At 31.1% G+C, this 18,709-nt stretch overlaps 2 protein-coding genes and 1 long non-coding RNA gene across 4 annotated transcripts in view; 2 read left to right on the forward strand and 1 right to left on the reverse strand.

Moving 5' to 3' along the window:
• The first annotated feature begins 2,147 nt into the window (after positions 1-2,147).
• Positions 2,148-18,709, forward strand: part of LOC129910812 (CCN family member 4) — a 113,608-nt gene continuing 97,046 nt past the window's right edge. For both annotated transcript variants that reach the window (XM_055988382.1, XM_055988383.1), the window contains exon 1: positions 2,148-2,578. The gene's annotated coding sequence lies outside the window, so the exon portion shown is untranslated. The remainder of the gene's footprint in view (positions 2,579-18,709) is intronic.
• On the reverse strand, positions 2,428-3,975 carry LOC129910819 (uncharacterized). Its single transcript, XR_008771554.1, has 2 exons — positions 3,173-3,975; positions 2,428-3,098 (listed from the first exon to the last, which is right to left on the reverse strand). It is a non-coding gene; the product is annotated as an uncharacterized LOC129910819 (long non-coding RNA).
• LOC129908179 (uncharacterized) lies at positions 16,740-18,009 on the forward strand. The gene is made up of 2 exons (XM_055984525.1): positions 16,740-17,730; positions 17,885-18,009. The coding sequence occupies exons 1-2, from the start codon at positions 16,740-16,742 to the stop codon at positions 18,007-18,009; spliced, it is 1,116 nt and encodes a 371-aa protein (XP_055840500.1).

Raw genomic sequence — 18,709 nt, forward strand, 5'->3', positions numbered from 1 at the left:
AAATTAATGTGATTTGTCACCTTAATTTAAGGCGGAAGTCATCTTAGCAAAAAACCAAGCAGAAATCCGCTTAATTTAAAGTGGAGTCCGCTTAATTTTATGTGTTTTTTTTTCTCCTCGTATGCAGCCCTTTATCCGATTTATTCAAATACGCCGTTGACAAATCAGCCTTTATGAATTAAAATACAAAAGTCGAACCAAAACGAACTGCACATTCATAACTTTCATCAATCATTTCAATAACAACCGTGTGAGATAAAAACTACGAAAAAGAAACTCCAAGCTACCATTGCCATTACCAGTCCGTTATCAAAGCAACTCTTTATTTTACTAAGAAGCCTGTGATATTTCCGGAGCAATCCGTGATTTTACCGAGGTGACTCATAATTTTACTTTGGGCAATCCTTCATTTTATCGCAGCAACCCGTGATTTTAGCGCTGCAGCTCATAATTTTACCGAGGTGACTAGTGGTTTTAGCGGGGAAGCCTGTGATTTTACGGTAGGGATCCTTGATTTTACCAAGGCAACCCGTGATTTAACCAGACAAGTGTGTGTTTTTAACGGGGGCACCCGTGATTTTACCGGGCCACTTCATGATTTTACCGGGGCGATCTGTGATTTTAAAAATTTGAAAACCTTCTCTTCTAGAGGAACAGGAAGACAAGCAGTGGAATTCATCTGCATTACACCATATTTCTTTCAGTGTCCATCGAATTTCCTGATTTTTTTTTAAATATCCAAAATCCAAGTCGATTTTAAGTAATAACTTCAAACGCCATCCACATTAAATCCATTGCATTATCAAGGACCTAATGTTTAATGTTTTCAAAATGCAACGTTAGAATCTTTAAAAAATACAAATTTGCAGAAACAAATATTTCAGATCTTTTAACTATCGACAAAACAGAGGACTATGCTACAGAATTTGAGTTTACTTTAAATTACAGTGCGATGCAAACTTAAGCGCATTCAACAATGTGACTTAAATTTTAATTTAATTAATAGTTAAAGAAAAAAAATTAATAAAAAATATATTAAAAGTTTGTGTTTAAAGTTCGCATGTCAAACATCTTTCTATACAACAAAAAATCTCTACGCTATATTCCTGTAAGTCCTTTAAAAAGTCTTCCCCCAAATCTAATATTTTTGTCATTTCAATTTCATATCTCCTTGGGGAGACTTTAAAGAAGCACTTGATTTATATATAACATCCCACGATTTCATTCACAAAATATTTTACGAACATAAAGAAAAAAAAAAAACAATTCATTGTTAATTTCCCACACTCAAGTTACTATATTTCCCTTAAAAGCTCTTTTTATCTTTCTCAAAGCTCTAAAGTTCTATCAAAAAAATTTCCTACTCCGAAAACAACACCAACATATAATTCCTATATGAATATTTTTTATCCGGAATTTAAGAGAAAAGGATATTTCCGAAAACACAATTTGGGATATTTTTCCATAGACAAAAAAAAGGACATTCACACAAAAGCTTTTTTCAACTTTCTTCTGTGTTTCATCTGTTTTGGCTAATTCAGTAAAATTTAGTTGAAATTCTACGGTTTAACATAACGGTAATAGAAATCTCCATCCAAAGGAAATTTAATATAAAAACCCAAACCGGCTTTACGAAATATATCCTTTCTCAATTCAACAGTGATAGTAGAAGGAGTTAAATACCAGCTATAAATCCTTAATGGCTTAAAGTTAAACGAAAAGAAAAAGGTCTTTTTTGAATTTTATAAATCAATTTTAAATGGTAAAGTGTTGTTAAAGGGTTTTTTTTTGTATTTATTTATTTCTTCTGTGTGTCAGTGAGCAATATATTAAATTATCCACTAAAAAAAATGTGAATGTCCTTTAAAAAATATATTCGACGAATAAATTATAACTAAGTCCTTCACTAATATTGTATTGGTACTTGTTTTTGTTTTTTATAAAAAAAAATATATATAATAAAAAGTCCTTGACGAATGAAATATTAATAAACAAACAGAAAACACGTAATCTCATATCGTCCAACAGGATATCCCTTATATACTTACACGACACAAACTTGCACACTGCATTAAACACAAATGTATACATTGAATAATTAATACGGTTAGTTTGTTAGATTTTTTTTTCTGCTGTCGTCGTTCGTCGTCCGTCGTCCTTAAGGTTTTTTTTTTCACTCGTTCTCTATCCTTTTACCTAATCCTGTACCATGACATAAAAAAAAAATGTACTACCTAAAGTGAACTTAGCTTACCACAAAATCCAACCATAGTGCAGCTATACAACTACACAAAAAAAAAAAAGAGCACAAAAATAACTAAAAGGACAGTTAAGGTCCTTGAAAGTTACTACATTGTACATATATGTACCATACCTGTGTCTGTGTGTGTGTTTTTTAAAATAGATTTGCCCTTTTTGTTTGTAACAGTTGGAAAGCCAATGTTGACAGTTATTAGTCAATCGTCAAATATTCAAAACGTTATGGAAATTTAATGTTCGGATTTGAAGTGTTGCCGGCGGAATCAACACACAGGACATCAAAAAGGATACCACACTGGAGCACTACAAGAAATTTAATGTAAGTACAAAAACTGTTTTTTTTTTGTGTTTTGTCGTCATTTTAGTGTGTGGTATAAGTTGTACAACACGCTCTTGGGGCTAACGGAAACAAGTGAACTCGTCATTATACAGAAGAGAAGACAGCCCATCATCATCTGCTGAACAAGAGGTTGCCGCAATCGCAATCCGCATTAGTCTCGCGTAGGTCCTTGGTGTGTCTTTTATGTATTTTTGCTTTTTCTGTCATGGAGAGCTTCAAAAAAAAGGGGAGGGGGCAGGCAAATCCGTTGGATAAAGTTTTTATTTTGAATTATTCAAAAAGGGGGATGAGTTGTCGCGGGGTTAACTCTGCGGTATTGTCCTTAAAGTATATTCTTCTTCTCCTCTTGTGGCCCTGTTGTATATACAGCGTATTACTATGCAAGTTTGAGAGTATTATAAGTGCAATGCGCCTATATAACATCACTATCATCATCCTCGTCATCGTCATCATCTGCAGCAGAGGTAGGTACTAGGTACACGGTGTCTCGAGTCGAGTCCTTGCGCGAGGTTGGGTTGTATGTATAAAACAAACAATGACTATAAAATAATAGAGAATATATACAAAACTAACTTATATCCGCCCTGGGGATATCACACAGATATTTTATTGTATGAAGGAGAGAAGAAGCACAAGGATAAAGCTAAAGCAGCAGCATCAGCGAGTGGATTTTTCTTGCTTGATTGTGTTGTTGAATCCAGGATTCAGTCGAACGAAGTCAGCTGGAGGTTGATTTTTTTTAAAAGTTTTTTTTTTTGTTATTTTTTTTTTCTTGTTTGAAGTGAGAGATGATTTTGAGACAGAACGGAGTTTCAAGTGTCAAGGATATGAATTATGATTCCATTCTTTTTCACCGTGACATTTTGTGTCTCTTTTTTTTTTAGTTAGTTTTTTTTTGTATGTCTTTGCTTAGAGTTGTTGCAGGATGAATTTTCTCCTTTATAAGATTTTCTTTTAGGCCAATTTAATTTTATTGTTTTGTTGAACAAGTTTTTTTCTTTGTTTATTGCGGGGATTAAATTGCAGGGTTTTTCTTGTTGTTGTGTCTTTCATCAGAAGAAGATTCATGAAAGTTTTTTTTTTTTTTTACTTTTTGTTGAGTTCTTGATTGTCACTACTTGTTTCTTTGAGTGTTTTTTGTTTTTATCTCAGGTGGGGTTGTTTTCAATGAAAACTTGTACAAGGAAGTTGAATCCTGAAGCTTGAGAAAAAAATAAAAAAAAAACAAAAAAAATTTGAGGATTTCATCACTGGATACCATGATTCATGTATGACTTGGGGGATGAAATTCTTACCGTAAAAGAGGATTTTATGGAATTTTGAAATGTTTTTGTTTTTTTTTTTGACACATTTTCAACACGAAATATATCTCCCATAAAGGTTTTTCTTGAAGATAAAAGAGGGCTTATCGGAAGAAAGAAAGTACACACAAAAATTACCCTCAATTGATTTTAAATTGACTTAAAGGAGAAATAAGGATATTGTTGTAGATTTTTAAATTCACATAATAAAGGCACAAAAATAAGTCATTTTTTGTAACAAATTGTAGGAAGAATTTAAATTAAATTCCACATTTAGTGGGAAATATGTAAAAAATATTTTTTTTTTTCAAAAATATCGAGATGATATTTTTTTTTCATGGCTTAGTTATAATAAAAATTTGAGATTTATATTAATATATGTATGTGAAGCTTTTGAAATGTAAATAAAGTATAGCGTACATTTTCCAAAGAAATATTTCAATTTTTATTTTTTAAGTAGGACTTCAATAGATTTATATTAAAAAATTGTAGGAAAACTTGAGATAAAAATAACAAGTCAATTATGTTTTTCTTGGAAATGTAAAATGAAATCTACTGTCTTTCTCAAGGATACAAATGAAAAAAAAATCCCAAAAAAATTATCAAAAAAAAAATTCTGGGAATAATTTTATTCATAGAATAAAAAAGCAAAAAAAAAAATATATTTTTGTAGACAGGTAACTTTCATTTAGTTTTTCCGTTCTTTTTTGCTTATGTACAAGGGATAAAATTTTTTGGAAATAGTCCTTTCAATGATTCTTAGATAAAATCACATCCAAAAATATAAAAAGTTTAAGAGAGAAGTTCGCATTTTTAACAGAATTCTCCAAAAAAATTTTATGATTTAAAAGAGATATTTATTTTATGAAAGATGAAAAATGATCAATTATGTTTCACTTATGAGTTCAAACATTCATTGATGTTTTTTTTTTTTTATTGTTTAATGATGGATTGCCAAAATAAAAGAAAAATTGATATAATTTGACAGGAAACTAAAGTTAATTCAGCAGATACTACGGAAATGATTTTTTTCATATTTTACTATGCCGGGAAGGGCAAAAGAGTTTGCAGAAAACATGATTCAGAATAAATATGTTGATGATCGATTGATTTTTTTTTAAATGCATGATTCTATACTCCATATCATTTTGCGAAAATTTGGTGCAATTGTAACTTGATGGAAAGTTAAGAAAAAAAATATTTCGGCTTTGTTGAAATTGAAAACAGATTTTTTAAAATATTGATACCTGTTTCATTGATGTTCTTGTTCCAAAATCGGCACATTTCCCTTCTCCTAATTTATAAATCAAAAAACAATTCCGAAAAATTTTCAGAAATAGGTAATTGAAAAAAAAAATAACCCCGAAAATTAAATGCTTAAAATGCTTTGCAATTACAGACATTTTACTTCATAACTTAAAAATCCTCGAAATCTTTAATTCTCAAAATCCTGAAACTGGAAAAGTCAAAACCAAAAACAGAGATCCTGAATCGTCCAATCATGGATTTGGATCCAAACCAAAATAAGAAAAATCTTCCTCTTATAGAAAAAGTTGCTTAAAATAGTCAAAGTTTTCAACATAATTTTAATGATTTTAACCTCCAAACGAATTACCTAATTTAACCTTTTGTTTACTGAGATTGTTTTTTTGCTTTTTAAAGAACGGTTTTCTTTTATATAAAAAAAAATTTACAAAAAAAATAAAAAAAAAACATTGAAATATTTTTTAAAATTCCAATTTTTTAAATTTTAAATATTACAGCTACTCAAACGCTTCTGATTAAAATTTTTCGTTAAGTTATTTAAGGAAGTCAAAAATCAAGAAAACGGTTGTATACAAATTTTTATAATAGTATGACCTTATTTGCCGAAGTCCATAGATTTATTTTATCAAAATCGGTTTAGCCGTTGTAATATAATAAAATATTTTAAGTACTATTTACGAAAAAACTTGTCAATTGGGTTTCTTTTTTTCATTTAGGTATGTCAAATAAAACAAAAAACTTTTGTATTTTGACTTTAAAAAATAACTTATTCTTACCTAAATCTTTAATTAATACTAATTTTTGGTTAGAATTTGAGTTTGCATTGAAAAAAAAACGATGTAGAAAGTTTGAAACGATAAAACCATTTTTGAAAATAAAAAACAACCGTAGTCGCTTAACTACACAACGAAATTTTATTTTTAATTAAAAATTTAATTTAATTTTTAAGTTGAATCCAATACGAGTATGTCATATGTATGAAGAAAATAAAAGAAATCAGAAATGTTCACTGTGGCGTATACGTACTTTTTTTTTTAATATTTTATATCATTGAATTATTGATATTGAGCATACAAAAATAAAAATATGATTAAAAAATATGATGAAAAGGGAAATTCCGCTAAATATTACGAGTAAACAAGATTCTACTGAATAATAAATAAAAATAATGATTTTTTTGAAAAATTCTGCCTCTTCCGATGAATAAACAAACCCTCCAAGACTATTCTTGTCATTCTGTCCTTAGCCTTCGGTTATCAGTATTTGACTTTAAACATATAAGAAAGAAAGTTTGAATCGATAAAACCATTTTTAATAATAAAAAACAACCGTGAACGCTTAAGCACACAACGAAATTTTATTTTTAATTAAAAATTTAAATTAATTTTTAAGTTGAATCCAATACGAGTATGTCATATGTATGAAGAAAATAAAAGAAATCAGAAATGTTCACTGTGGCGTATACGTACTTTTTTTTTTAATATTTTATATCATTGAATTATTGATATTGAGCATACAAAAATAAAAATATGATTAAAAAATATGATGAAAACGGAAATTCCGCTAAATATTACGAGTAAACAAGATTCTACTGAATAATAAATAAAAATAATGATTTTTTTGACAAATTCCGCCTCTTCCGATGAATTGACAAACCCTCCAAGAGTATTCTTGTCATTCTGTCCTTCGGTTATCAGTATTTAAACATATAAGAAAACTATTGAATGTTTAAAACTAAACACAGACGTCAATTATATGTAAAATCGTGGAAAATTTCAAAATTCAATTCAAAAGTCAAAAAAAAAAAAAAATTTTAATTTTCTTCCTTTTGCCTTGAAATGTTATTTTATTTTTCTTTTCACTTTTTTACATTCAATTTGTTTTTATTTTAGGTAGATAGGTTTTCTTCGAAATTAATTACATGGTTTTTGCAATAAAAATTTCTTCCTAATTTAAAACTGTTATTCAACTTTTTAAAGGGTTTTTGGTACAAGAAATATTACAAATCTTTTCACACTTTTTATCACAAAACTAAGATTTCAAACCAAAAATTAAACATTTCTTGAGAACAACAATCAAATGAAACCATAACTGTGGACAAAAATGGATGTGCCTTAAAAACAACTCGATTCTTACGTTAGGCAAAAAAAAATAAAATGCACGACTGGGGCCGCACGTACTTGCTCTTGCAGTTCAAAGCACTTTTATGTTAGCTTACTTGTAGGTTATTAGAGCTGCCTCTATATACATTTTTAAGAAATTTGGTTGATGTAGGGGAAGAGCCGGCCGGCATGCATGGAGGCCAAATGTTAGTTAAGTAAAATTTTTTTTTATTTGACTTGACTTTTTTGAGAAAAACTAAAAACACAGTTTTACAGCAATTACTTTGAATATGACGTATGCAAAATTTTATCAAAATCCTTAGAGCCATTTTTGAGAAAATTGCAATAACTCCATAATGATGTACGGGAAGAGCCGACATCCGTGATTTAAAAAAATGTAAAGACCATATTTCCACTATCCGTATTTTTTGAGAAAAACTAAAAACGCAGTTATGTTAGAACTATATACAGCATTACGTGTGCTAAATTTAATCGAAATCGTTAGAGCCGTTTTCGAGAAAATTGCAATAACTCGAAAATTTTGTATGGGAGGTATACGTTCTAAGCGAGATATTAAAAAACAAAAAAAACCCAACCTTGGAAATTACGAAAAAAACATCCATACCAAATTTCAAGAAAATCCGTCCACTCGTTTAGGCTGTAGCTACTTGTACAGATGGACGCACGGACGCACCGACGCACCGACGCACAGACCGACGGACGTCATGACGAAACCCACTTTTTTGGGCTTCTCCATCATCGTAATGTTAGTTTTGATTAAAACCTCGAATTTTTTTTTTTACACGAAAACAATACTTGCCCTATTGAGCAAGTAAAAAACAAAAAATGGCCTATTTAGTACACAGACCTTATTTTTCTTAAAGAACTTATAAATTCAGGCCAGTAATTTAAATAACATCTTACTAATCGCCTTTTTACCCATCTCAATTTATGGTAATTATTTTTGTCCCCACAAAAACTTCCATTTAGTATTTCTTAGACAAAAAAGCCCTATTTATTTTAATTAACTAAAAACCATTTAAAAAATAAATTAAACTTTTGAGAGTCATACATTTCTCTACAAATACTTAAAAATGTTCTATACAATTAAAAAGTTTTATACAAAAAAAATAAATAAATAAATAAATTGTAAATAATTTCGTATTCTTTTGCATTAATTTTCTCCTTTAACAAGAAAAAAATTAAAAAAAAAAAAAACACCTAGCACAGCTAAATTAAACCGGAGCCCCATTCATTGTATTATATCTTATTCCTTTCCATTTTTTTTGTATTTTTTTTTTGTATTTTTGAAGATAAAAACAAAAGACACAATCATCATTCTACGGAAGCAATCAGCAACATCCCGAAATGCGAAACACCACCTTTTTCCTTTTACCCACTTTAAAAAATAATTTATTCATGCATTCCCATTTGTAAATACCTTCGAGCACTCTCTTGTCAGTGTATGTTCAAAATGAAAGAAGATACATGATGTTCATTTTCTCGCTTGTGTCTCTTACCAAAAGAAACACAAAAAAAAAAAACATTAAATTGTGTGAAAATAATAAAAAAAAAATAAAAGAAAAAAACCCACCTACGAAACATAAAACAACATCACAACAACAACAACAGCAGGAGCAGGAGATGAAAAAAAAGCACAAAAACAATTAAATAAAAAGCCTTTTGGTAGTACACTCGGGCGTATGTGGAACATTTTTTTTTTAATGTTGTCGGTACTTCATTTTATTTGTGTTCTCATTTTACAAAATACCGTGTGTTCTTTCATCAAAATGTCAAGAGTGTGTGAATAACTTAAGTAAAAGAGCATTTATTTCACTTTTAACTATATAAGACACATCCGGCAAACGCCTGCCGTCGTGCCATAGCCGCATTCGTCGCAACCGGAATCAAATAACTAGGTATCTCATTTCAAAGGAAACATTACGCGTGAGAGTATGATGAGGAAATTCGCATTTAATGATATGGAATTTTTTTTATTCTGTTGTATCCATTTTTGTGCTGCGGTATTCAATTGAAGGTTTTGCTTGTTATAAATTTTTTATTTATTTTTTTTTTTTTGTTTCAAGGACATGGATTGAAGGATGTTCTGATAATTTGTTTTATATTGATTTTACGATTATGCAGAAGGAAAAAATATGTTTTTTTTCATAGAATCCTACTTTTCTATAAGCCAAAAAATTGCCATGAGTTTTGAAGGATTTTCGAATGCAAATTCATAACGTCTTTACTTTTTTTTTATCTTATTTGAAAAGAAAGAAAACATTGAAAATTTAAATACAAAAAGATATACCAGAGAATAGAGATATAAAATTAAGAAAAAAAAAAGAAGAAAATACATTTTATTTGAATCCTTGAATATATTTTTTTTTGTTCTTTCAGCAATCAAGGATTTTTGTTTTGCATTTGTGCGTTGTAGAGTGGAAAATTCAAGTCATTTAAGCGAAGCAATTAGTTTTCAATAAAATTGAATTTTTTAATAAATTGCATTTTCGAATACAAAAAAAATTCATGAATATTAATGGATTGATTTGTTACAAGAATTAAATCAAATTTTCTTTGTGGGAAAGCAGTTTACCGAGGAAACATTATTTTCAATAAACGAAATTATTCTTTTTTAGAAGAAAAGACAAGAATAATAAAGTATCTTTAAAAAGCATTAAATATAGAATTTAAGAAAAAAATACTTTTGTGTATAGAGTTTTCTCCTTCCTGTAATAGTTGTTGCACTTTCGGGTTTAGATGTTTTTCTAGGTTTCTCAAAATTCTACTGGAAAGTTCTATCTTGTGTTGGCCAATTGGTACAACATCAGATGGCTCGTGCAATTTTTTCTTTGGCCAGTACTTTCTGGCTATGGGGTTTCGGTGAAGTCCAATGCAAACTCTGAGCTGACGGTGAATCAGATCTAATAGTTTTATGTAATGACGAGCCTGATGACTTTCATGTAAAGGAGTAATTTTGTCTTCTTGCGAAGTCCATACTTCTTCTTTAGTAGACGATATATAAGATGAAACGAGAACTTGTTGAACTTGTGAAGTTTTCACTCAGGTATATTTATTGAAAAGAGAAAAGTAAATTTTGGTCAATTGATTTTAAATGCAAATAAAAAACTTTATTTCATCTTTTACCCAAAGTTTCGTCGCTACTTACGACTTCTTCAGGGGTTTTTATGGTCTTTGTTTAACATTTAGAAAACAATGTTTGTTTATTATTTTATACAATTTGGGTAGTTTTTAAAAACTTACATGTTTTTTTTTACTTGCGATATAGGTATATTTTTTGTACCGTTATTAACGGTACCTGCCATAGAACGGTTTTTTGGATTTATGAATTTCTCATAAACGAGAAAACAGATTTCGACCAAATTTTTAAAACACAAACGTTTAAACAATCATTCTTTAAAAAAATTTTAAATTTTTCAAAAAAACACATTTTTGGATTTTTAAAAAATATTTCAAAATTTTTTTTTGAAAAATCAATTTTTTGTAAACGAGTTGGTGAAAAATTTTGAAATTTTGTTTTTATGTGTAAATTAATTATTTATTCAAAATTGCATATCAACTTTTTTTTTTGAAAAATGTTAGAAAATTTTTATATACTATAAAAAATATATATAAAAAAGACTAATAAAAAACCACGTAGGTAACCTGGAAAGACAAGTCTCATTAGCTTGTAGATGAGTCCATTGAATGATGAGTGTTTAGCCTTGAAGTTTTGCCAACGCAGCAAAGTATTAAGATAGGCCTGTTAAATATACCAAAAACTAGTTAAATATACCGGATATAATGTTAGATATACCAGGAGTAAAATTATCCCTGCGTTGTATGTCTTCTTAGGTACTGGAACATTTCTTGCTGTCCAATCCATGCTGTCGGAAAATAGCAGTTATTTGGGCAATTTTCAACAGGAAGAGGACGATGCCCAGCGACTTTTTCAAAACAAAGTTGGCGATGCCGTCCGGCCCAGTTGACATTATTCAATCTTTTGCACTTATGGTCTCACATATTTCCTCTGTATTGGTAAAAACTTCGTCGTTGTTGGGGCTGTGAACAGGTTTCTCTTCGCTGAAAACCGTTTGATATTTTTGGTGTCCTTCATGTGCTCTTGCTTAAACTTCCATCAAGAATTCTAGGAGATAAACTAGTGCATTACTCGTGAAATTTTCCCAAAAGTGGTTTACAAGTAGGTACTTCGGATTTTTCTCTTAGAGTGTGTGTTGTTGTTTGTCCATGGCCAATAGCATTCGGAACGTTTAGTCTTTTTATTACGATGGCATTTCATTTCTTGAAGCAGTCTGGCCAGGTTTGATGATATCTTGTAGTCTACTTTTGTATCTGGGAGTCCTGGAAATGTTTAATCACCTGGTGAAACATAACTTGGGTACCAACACAGAAGTGCATCGAATAGGTTCTGTAACATATGTACCTCATTCTTGGGATTTGTAGGCCCGATGCAATAATGTTTATCCCTTGGTATATTCTAAGTCTTCTGGAGCCCATATCACAGCTTACTACATCAATTACACAGCTACATCAACGACTTTAAACAATTATCGGATCTTCTCGATCTTGCACATTTGCACTATTTAGACCATAAAAAGTATTTCTCGACATTTAGACTCAACAATTGATTTTCGAAGTCGCTGATGCAGCTGATGTAGTTGACTGTACACTCCAGTGCGTAAAGCGCTCCGTCAATTTCGATGTTGGTTAAGTTTGTTAAGTAGTGTCATCGCTTAAATGCTTTCAGTTAACTCGATGATACCTGATTTGAGACTCCGGATTTGGTAGAGATAAGCTGTAGTCTCCACGGAAAAGTATAGGTGATGGCTGTGTTTATGATATATCGCTAGTTAATTGAAGTGCTGTTTTTTGTAATTTTTGTTGTTTATTGTAAAGCAAATCACAACAAAAACATTACTGTTAAAAAAGAACCAATTTCTCCTATGTTGATATTACGCTGGCACAAAAAGTATTGAGATGTAAAAGTGTACCAAGTTCTAAAGTTTGGGTTCAAATTTGTAGATATCAATAAAATTTTGATTGTTCTCTTGACAATTTTTCTTTTATTTACCGATTTTTAAAGTTATTTCAAAAATTGCTAAGTAAACAATTAAAATTTTATTGATACGAATTTGAGAACTTGGAGAACTTGGCTCTTTTTTTAACAGTAATGTTTTTGTTGTGATTTCACTACTTTTTGCAAGGTTTGGCTGTAGAATTGAAAATCTCTATATTTGATGAAAATTCAGTGAAAATGGGCGGTTACCATGCCCCCTGGCTGAAATTCTCAAACTTTAAATTTTTTCCTTTGTATAAACTACCATCTTTACCATTCTACTAAATTTCAAGATTCTACGATAACCAGAAGTGCTCTATAATATTTGATGAAAATTCAGCGGAAATGGGCGGATGCCACGCCCCCTGAATTGAAAATCTCAAATTTTCGATCTTTTCCTTTGTATAGACCACAAGTCCTATCACCGTGTAAAATTTCAAGTTTCTACGATATCGGGAAGTTCTTCATAATTTTGATGATCTGTCATTGAGTCAGTTACGGTTTTTGCGATTTTTGAAGCCCTATATCTCAGAAACTACTCATCGTAGGAGGCTGAAATTTTGTGAGGTGTTTGGTTTTGACCAGTTCAACAAATGTAGCGAGTTTGAAATTTCTAACATCTTTGGTGTGGAAGTTAGAGGGGGGTCGAAAATGGCCTCAGTTGTTTCCTGTAAATAAGGGTGTAGTGCCAAAGTTTCTAGAGAACTTGGCTGGGCACTACCGTGCCCCTTGATAAGCGTTCGAATCCAACGCACGTTCAATTTAAAATAAACTAAAAATCACTCTGCATTCATGCATTATTGCTGATTATGAATTTATACTAAATTTCCCTGTGAATTTATAAAATTATCCTCCATAATGACATCCAATTCATATGAATAACAATAGCTTCATTCAATTATGACATCTAAATAGCACCAATTTTCAACTATTATGTCATTATTAAGCCAAACAAAACAGAATATATATAAAATTATTCCATGTCCTTGACTATGACTAAAACTAATAAACACAATCATATTATGTGTGTAATGTCACAGATGGTGCTAATAAGTTTCCACATAATAGTTCAATTTCAAAACAAACAAACAACAAACTATCTAACTAATCAATTAATGACCAAAACACAGACATTACACACAAGAATAGAGAGAGAATAAAGTGAGAGAGACACAACACACATTGAAAGTATATTGTAATCGATGGGTTTTCGCATTTGTTTCATTTATATGGTCATCATTTGCCCCGGACACCACATGAGTTCTATATAAAAGTTTTTGTTAGAACAGAAGAATAAAAAAAAAAAAAAAAATAGAAAAAAAAAAAATAAAACAAAATGAAACTATTCAAACCATTACTTCCGATTAACCTGAATATGTTGCTTTTGCTCAATTGCTTTAGATAAAATTATTATCTAGGATAAGTAATAAAGTGGACGATTTTGTTTTTAGGAGAGATAAACAAAAAAGGACTTGCCATCTGGTTCAAAGGACAACAAATATTTGTTAAAGGACAAATGTATACAAATACATACAGAGTCTTGAAAGGGATCTAAGACCTTACCAAAACAATTACCCCCTATAATCCTTTGACCAGACTTATTTCTATTCTCTTAGCTCTATCTTCATATGAATTTATTTATATAATGTATGTGTTTTTCTATTTGTTCTTGTGCTTGCTTCTTCCTTAATCGTTTTCTTGTATATTTTAAGGGGAATTTCATAAGCAATATATAAATGTATGTAGTTAAAGTTTTGAGATAAAGATAGAAATTTAATTTATCTAAGCTTTGGATTGAGGATAAATGAAGTCACAAATAGAAAATTTTATTCCGAAATCCAAAAGTCGAATCCATAATTTTGAATTTCCGGCAAAATTTTGTTAAATTAATTTTGTTTTGTTTTTTTTTTTTGACTTTTTTAAGAAAAACTAAAAATGCAGTTTTATTGCAATTGTTTGGAATATTACGTCTGCAAAGTTTAATCACAATCGTATTAAAGCCCAAATAAAACATAAAAAAATAATCATTTTTATAAAAAAAAAAAAAAAAAAAAAAACCGACTTCCATGGCCTGAAACTGGATTTTATGGTTTTCTCGTATATTCTATTATAGACATGAGCTGGGCAGTTTTCCAATACAAAAAGAATTATCAAAATTGGTTCACTCAGTCCAAAGTTATGTTGTAACAAATATAAAAAAAAAAAAATACTTCCTCTTTGGAAGTCGGTAAAAACAACTTTCTGAATTCTTTAAAAATCATCAGCACCAAATTTAGAGAAAATCCGTTTTAGACTGTGGAAATGTGTACTGATGGACGCACAGACACACTTTTTCGGAATTCTCCATCATCGTAAAGTTGACTTATACAATTTAAACGTTTTTTTTGGCTCTTTCGGAAGAATTTTCAACACTTAAACATAACTTTGAGGTCATATCCCCGACATGAAAATAATTGACTTTTTCTGCCACCAAAATTTAAGTGAGAAAAGAGCTGTCGAATACCTCGCATAATACCTGAAAAAAAAATTAAAAGCAAGGAAATAAAAGAGAATCAACTGGACTATCACAACACATATTGGAAACGGGACATGCTGCAGACATCGAAAACGTAAAGATCTTGGACAAAGAAAGAAAGAGCAGTACGAGATTTACACTAGAAAGTCTGAGAATACAACAAAAGAGAGCATGTTAAAACTTTCAAATTTAATATTTAAAAGTAGCGAACCGATGTTGTAGTCAAAATTTACAAAAAATTATATTTAGCAAAGGCAACTTCCTTTATTGACTACAAAAAGCAAAAATTTTACAATAAAAACACGAAATTTAAATGTTTAACAAGTAACGTATTTTTTATTTGCAAAATTTAAAACACCGAATGCATTTCGAACTGACATGCAGCTCATCATCAGCGAAACCTCGATTTACACTAAAACAAAACAACAAGAAAAAAAACAAAATAACCCAAATATTGGGTATGTGGGTGTATGTAAACAAAAATTCAAACAATTCAATTAAAGTTAATGTTACAATAATTATTACATTTAAGTTAATGAGAATAAGGGAGATAGAATGTTCCCATTATCACTATTCATTACATTCTTTGTTTTGTGAATTAAGAGAGACTCAAATGCATCAAGCTTTCTTTCATTTCGCACGCTCTTCAGCAACCGTACGCTCTCTTCAAAAGGGCCAATGTGGTGTGGTGGTTCGTCGTTATCGCACGACGCGAAGACATGAGCAGCCACTGATGATCGATTTGTTTGCTTATGCTTGATGCAGTTGATGTGTTCTTTGAATCGTGTTTGTACACTCCTCTTCGTTTGGCCTATATATTTTTTGTTGCAATCTCTACAGCTGATTTCATATATACCACTTTTCTCGCTTGTTGGTGTGACATCTTTGGTTGAACCGAGAATGTTTTTTAGCTTGCCGTTGTTGTTGTAGGCGATGTGTATGTTTTCTTTTTCCAGGGTCTTCCGCAGTTGATTTGTGATCGCTGGTATATAAGAAAATGATACCCGAAATTTGTTGGTGGATTGATTTTGACTGAAAAGCGTGGAGATTTCATTATTTTTTATTCTGTTTGACTGTTTTTTAACAATATTTTCCACAACTGTCTTCTCAAAACCATTAACATCAGCTACATAAACGATGAAATCAAACTCTTTTTTGAAACTGGCAACGGAAAGTGGGAGCTTACACAATCTGTACGCCATAGAGTGGAACGCTGCTATTTTATGTTGGTATGAGCAAAAAGAGTCATTCGTGATGTAGCGATCAGTTGATGTATTTTTCCTGAACACTTCAAACTCTATTCTTTTGTTGCGTTTCATGCATAAAACATCTAAAAACGGGATGGAATTGTTGTCGTCTTCTTCCTCATACGTAAACTTGATGGAGTTATACCTGTTGTTTATTGTGTTTAGAATTTCGTTTACAGAATTCTTCTTTTCAACACTGAAAACGTCATCAACATATCTAAGCCAGATTCTGGGCAAAAGGCCCTCTTTTTTCAAATCCGTCTCAAATTTAGACATGAAAGCTTCGGCGATGAGCGGGGACAAAGGGTTACCCATACTCGTTCCGTTTTTATTTTTGTAGAATTTGTCACGGAAAACGAAACAATTATGTGACATACACACTTTTGCTGCTCTCAAATACACTCTCTTATGACTTTCGTCTACATTTTTCGCTTCGAGATGTAATTTAAGAGATTCTATTGCCACGTCGACAGGTATACTGGGAAACAATGCTTCTACATCAAAGGAGACAATTGATTCATCATCTTCTATGCTTATCTCTTTCACTTTATCGACAAAATCAAATGTATTGAGAACACTAGCACTCTCAAAGAACTCTTATAAAAGAACTGAAAGAGAAAGAAGTTTACTACATGAAAGCAGACAAAGGCAACAACATTGTGATTTTGGACAAAGTAGACTATGAAGAGAGGATGGAAAAGTCGATCGCTGAAGATGGTTTTACCGTACTTAAGAGATCACCCTTGAATAAAATGGTAGAAGACGCAAGAGGAATTATCAAGGAAATTTCAGAAACTTTCTCCATTAACAAGTTCAAACTCATGATTTCTAATCCCGAAGTTCCGAAGATGTATGGTTTACCGAAAATCCACAAACCAGGAGAAAAAATGCGGAAAATTGTTTCAAATGTGAATTCGCCACTCGTCAAAGTGTCCAAATGGCTTGTTGACGAAATGAAGTTGTATGGGAGATTTGAGAGTGCTAGTGTTCTCAATACATTTGATTTTGTCGATAAAGTGAAAGAGATAAGCATAGAAGATGATGAATCAATTGTCTCCTTTGATGTAGAAGCATTGTTTCCCAGTATACCTGTCGACGTGGCAATAGAATCTCTTAAATTACATCTCGAAGCGAAAAATGTAGACGAAAGTCATAAGAGAGTGTATTTGAGAGCAGCAAAAGTGTGTATGTCACATAATTGTTTCGTTTTCCGTGACAAATTCTACAAAAATAAAAACGGAACGAGTATGGGTAACCCTTTGTCCCCGCTCATCGCCGAAGCTTTCATGTCTAAATTTGAGACGGATTTGAAAAAAGAGGGCCTTTTGCCCAGAATCTGGCTTAGATATGTTGATGACGTTTTCAGTGTTGTAAAGAAGAATTCTGTAAACGAAATTCTAAACACAATAAACAACAGGTATAACTCCATCAAGTTTACGTATGAGGAAGAAGACGACAACAATTCCATCCCGTTTTTAGATGTTTTATGCATGAAACGCAACAAAAGAATAGAGTTTGAAGTGTTCAGGAAAAATACATCAACTGATCGCTACATCACGAATGACTCTTTTTGCTCATACCAACATAAAATAGCAGCGTTCCACTCTATGGCGTACAGATTGTGTAAGCTCCCACTTTCCGTTGCCAGTTTCAAAAAAGAGTTTGATTTCATCGTTTATGTAGCTGATGTTAATGGTTTTGAGAAGACAGTTGTGGAAAATATTGTTAAAAAACAGTCAAACAGAATAAAAAATAATGAAATCTCCACGCTTTTCAGTCAAAATCAATCCACCAACAAATTTCGGGTATCATTTTCTTATATACCAGCGATCACAAATCAACTGCGGAAGACCCTGGAAAAAGAAAACATACACATCGCCTACAACAACAACGGCAAGCTAAAAAACATTCTCGGTTCAACCAAAGATGTCACACCAACAAGCGAGAAAAGTGGTATATATGAAATCAGCTGTAGAGATTGCAACAAAAAATATATAGGCCAAACGAAGAGGAGTGTACAAACACGATTCAAAGAACACATCAACTGCATCAAGCATAAGCAAACAAATCGATCATCAGTGGCTGCTCATGTCTTCGCGTCGTGCGATAACGACGAACCACCACACCACATTGGCCCTTTTGAAGAGAGCGTACGGTTGCTGAAGAGCGTGCGAAATGAAAGAAAGCTTGATGCATTTGAGTCTCTCTTAATTCACAAAACAAAGAATGTAATGAATAGTGATAATGGGAACATTCTATCTCCCTTATTCTCATTAACTTAAATGTAATAATTATTGTAACATTAACTTTAATTGAATTGTTTGAATTTTTGTTTACATACACCCACATACCCAATATTTGGGTTATTTTGTTTTTTTTCTTGTTGTTTTGTTTTAGTGTAAATCGAGGTTTCGCTGATGATGAGCTGCATGTCAGTTCGAAATGCATTCGGTGTTTTAAATTTTGCAAATAAAAAATACGTTACTTGTTAAACATTTAAATTTCGTGTTTTTATTGTAAAATTTTTGCTTTTTGTAGTCAATAAAGGAAGTTGCCTTTGCTAAATATAATTTTTTGTAAAAGAGAGCATATTCGATGAATT

This window comes from Episyrphus balteatus, chromosome 2, assembly GCF_945859705.1.
Source record: "Episyrphus balteatus chromosome 2, idEpiBalt1.1, whole genome shotgun sequence".
Lineage (NCBI taxonomy): Eukaryota > Metazoa > Arthropoda > Insecta > Diptera > Syrphidae > Episyrphus > Episyrphus balteatus.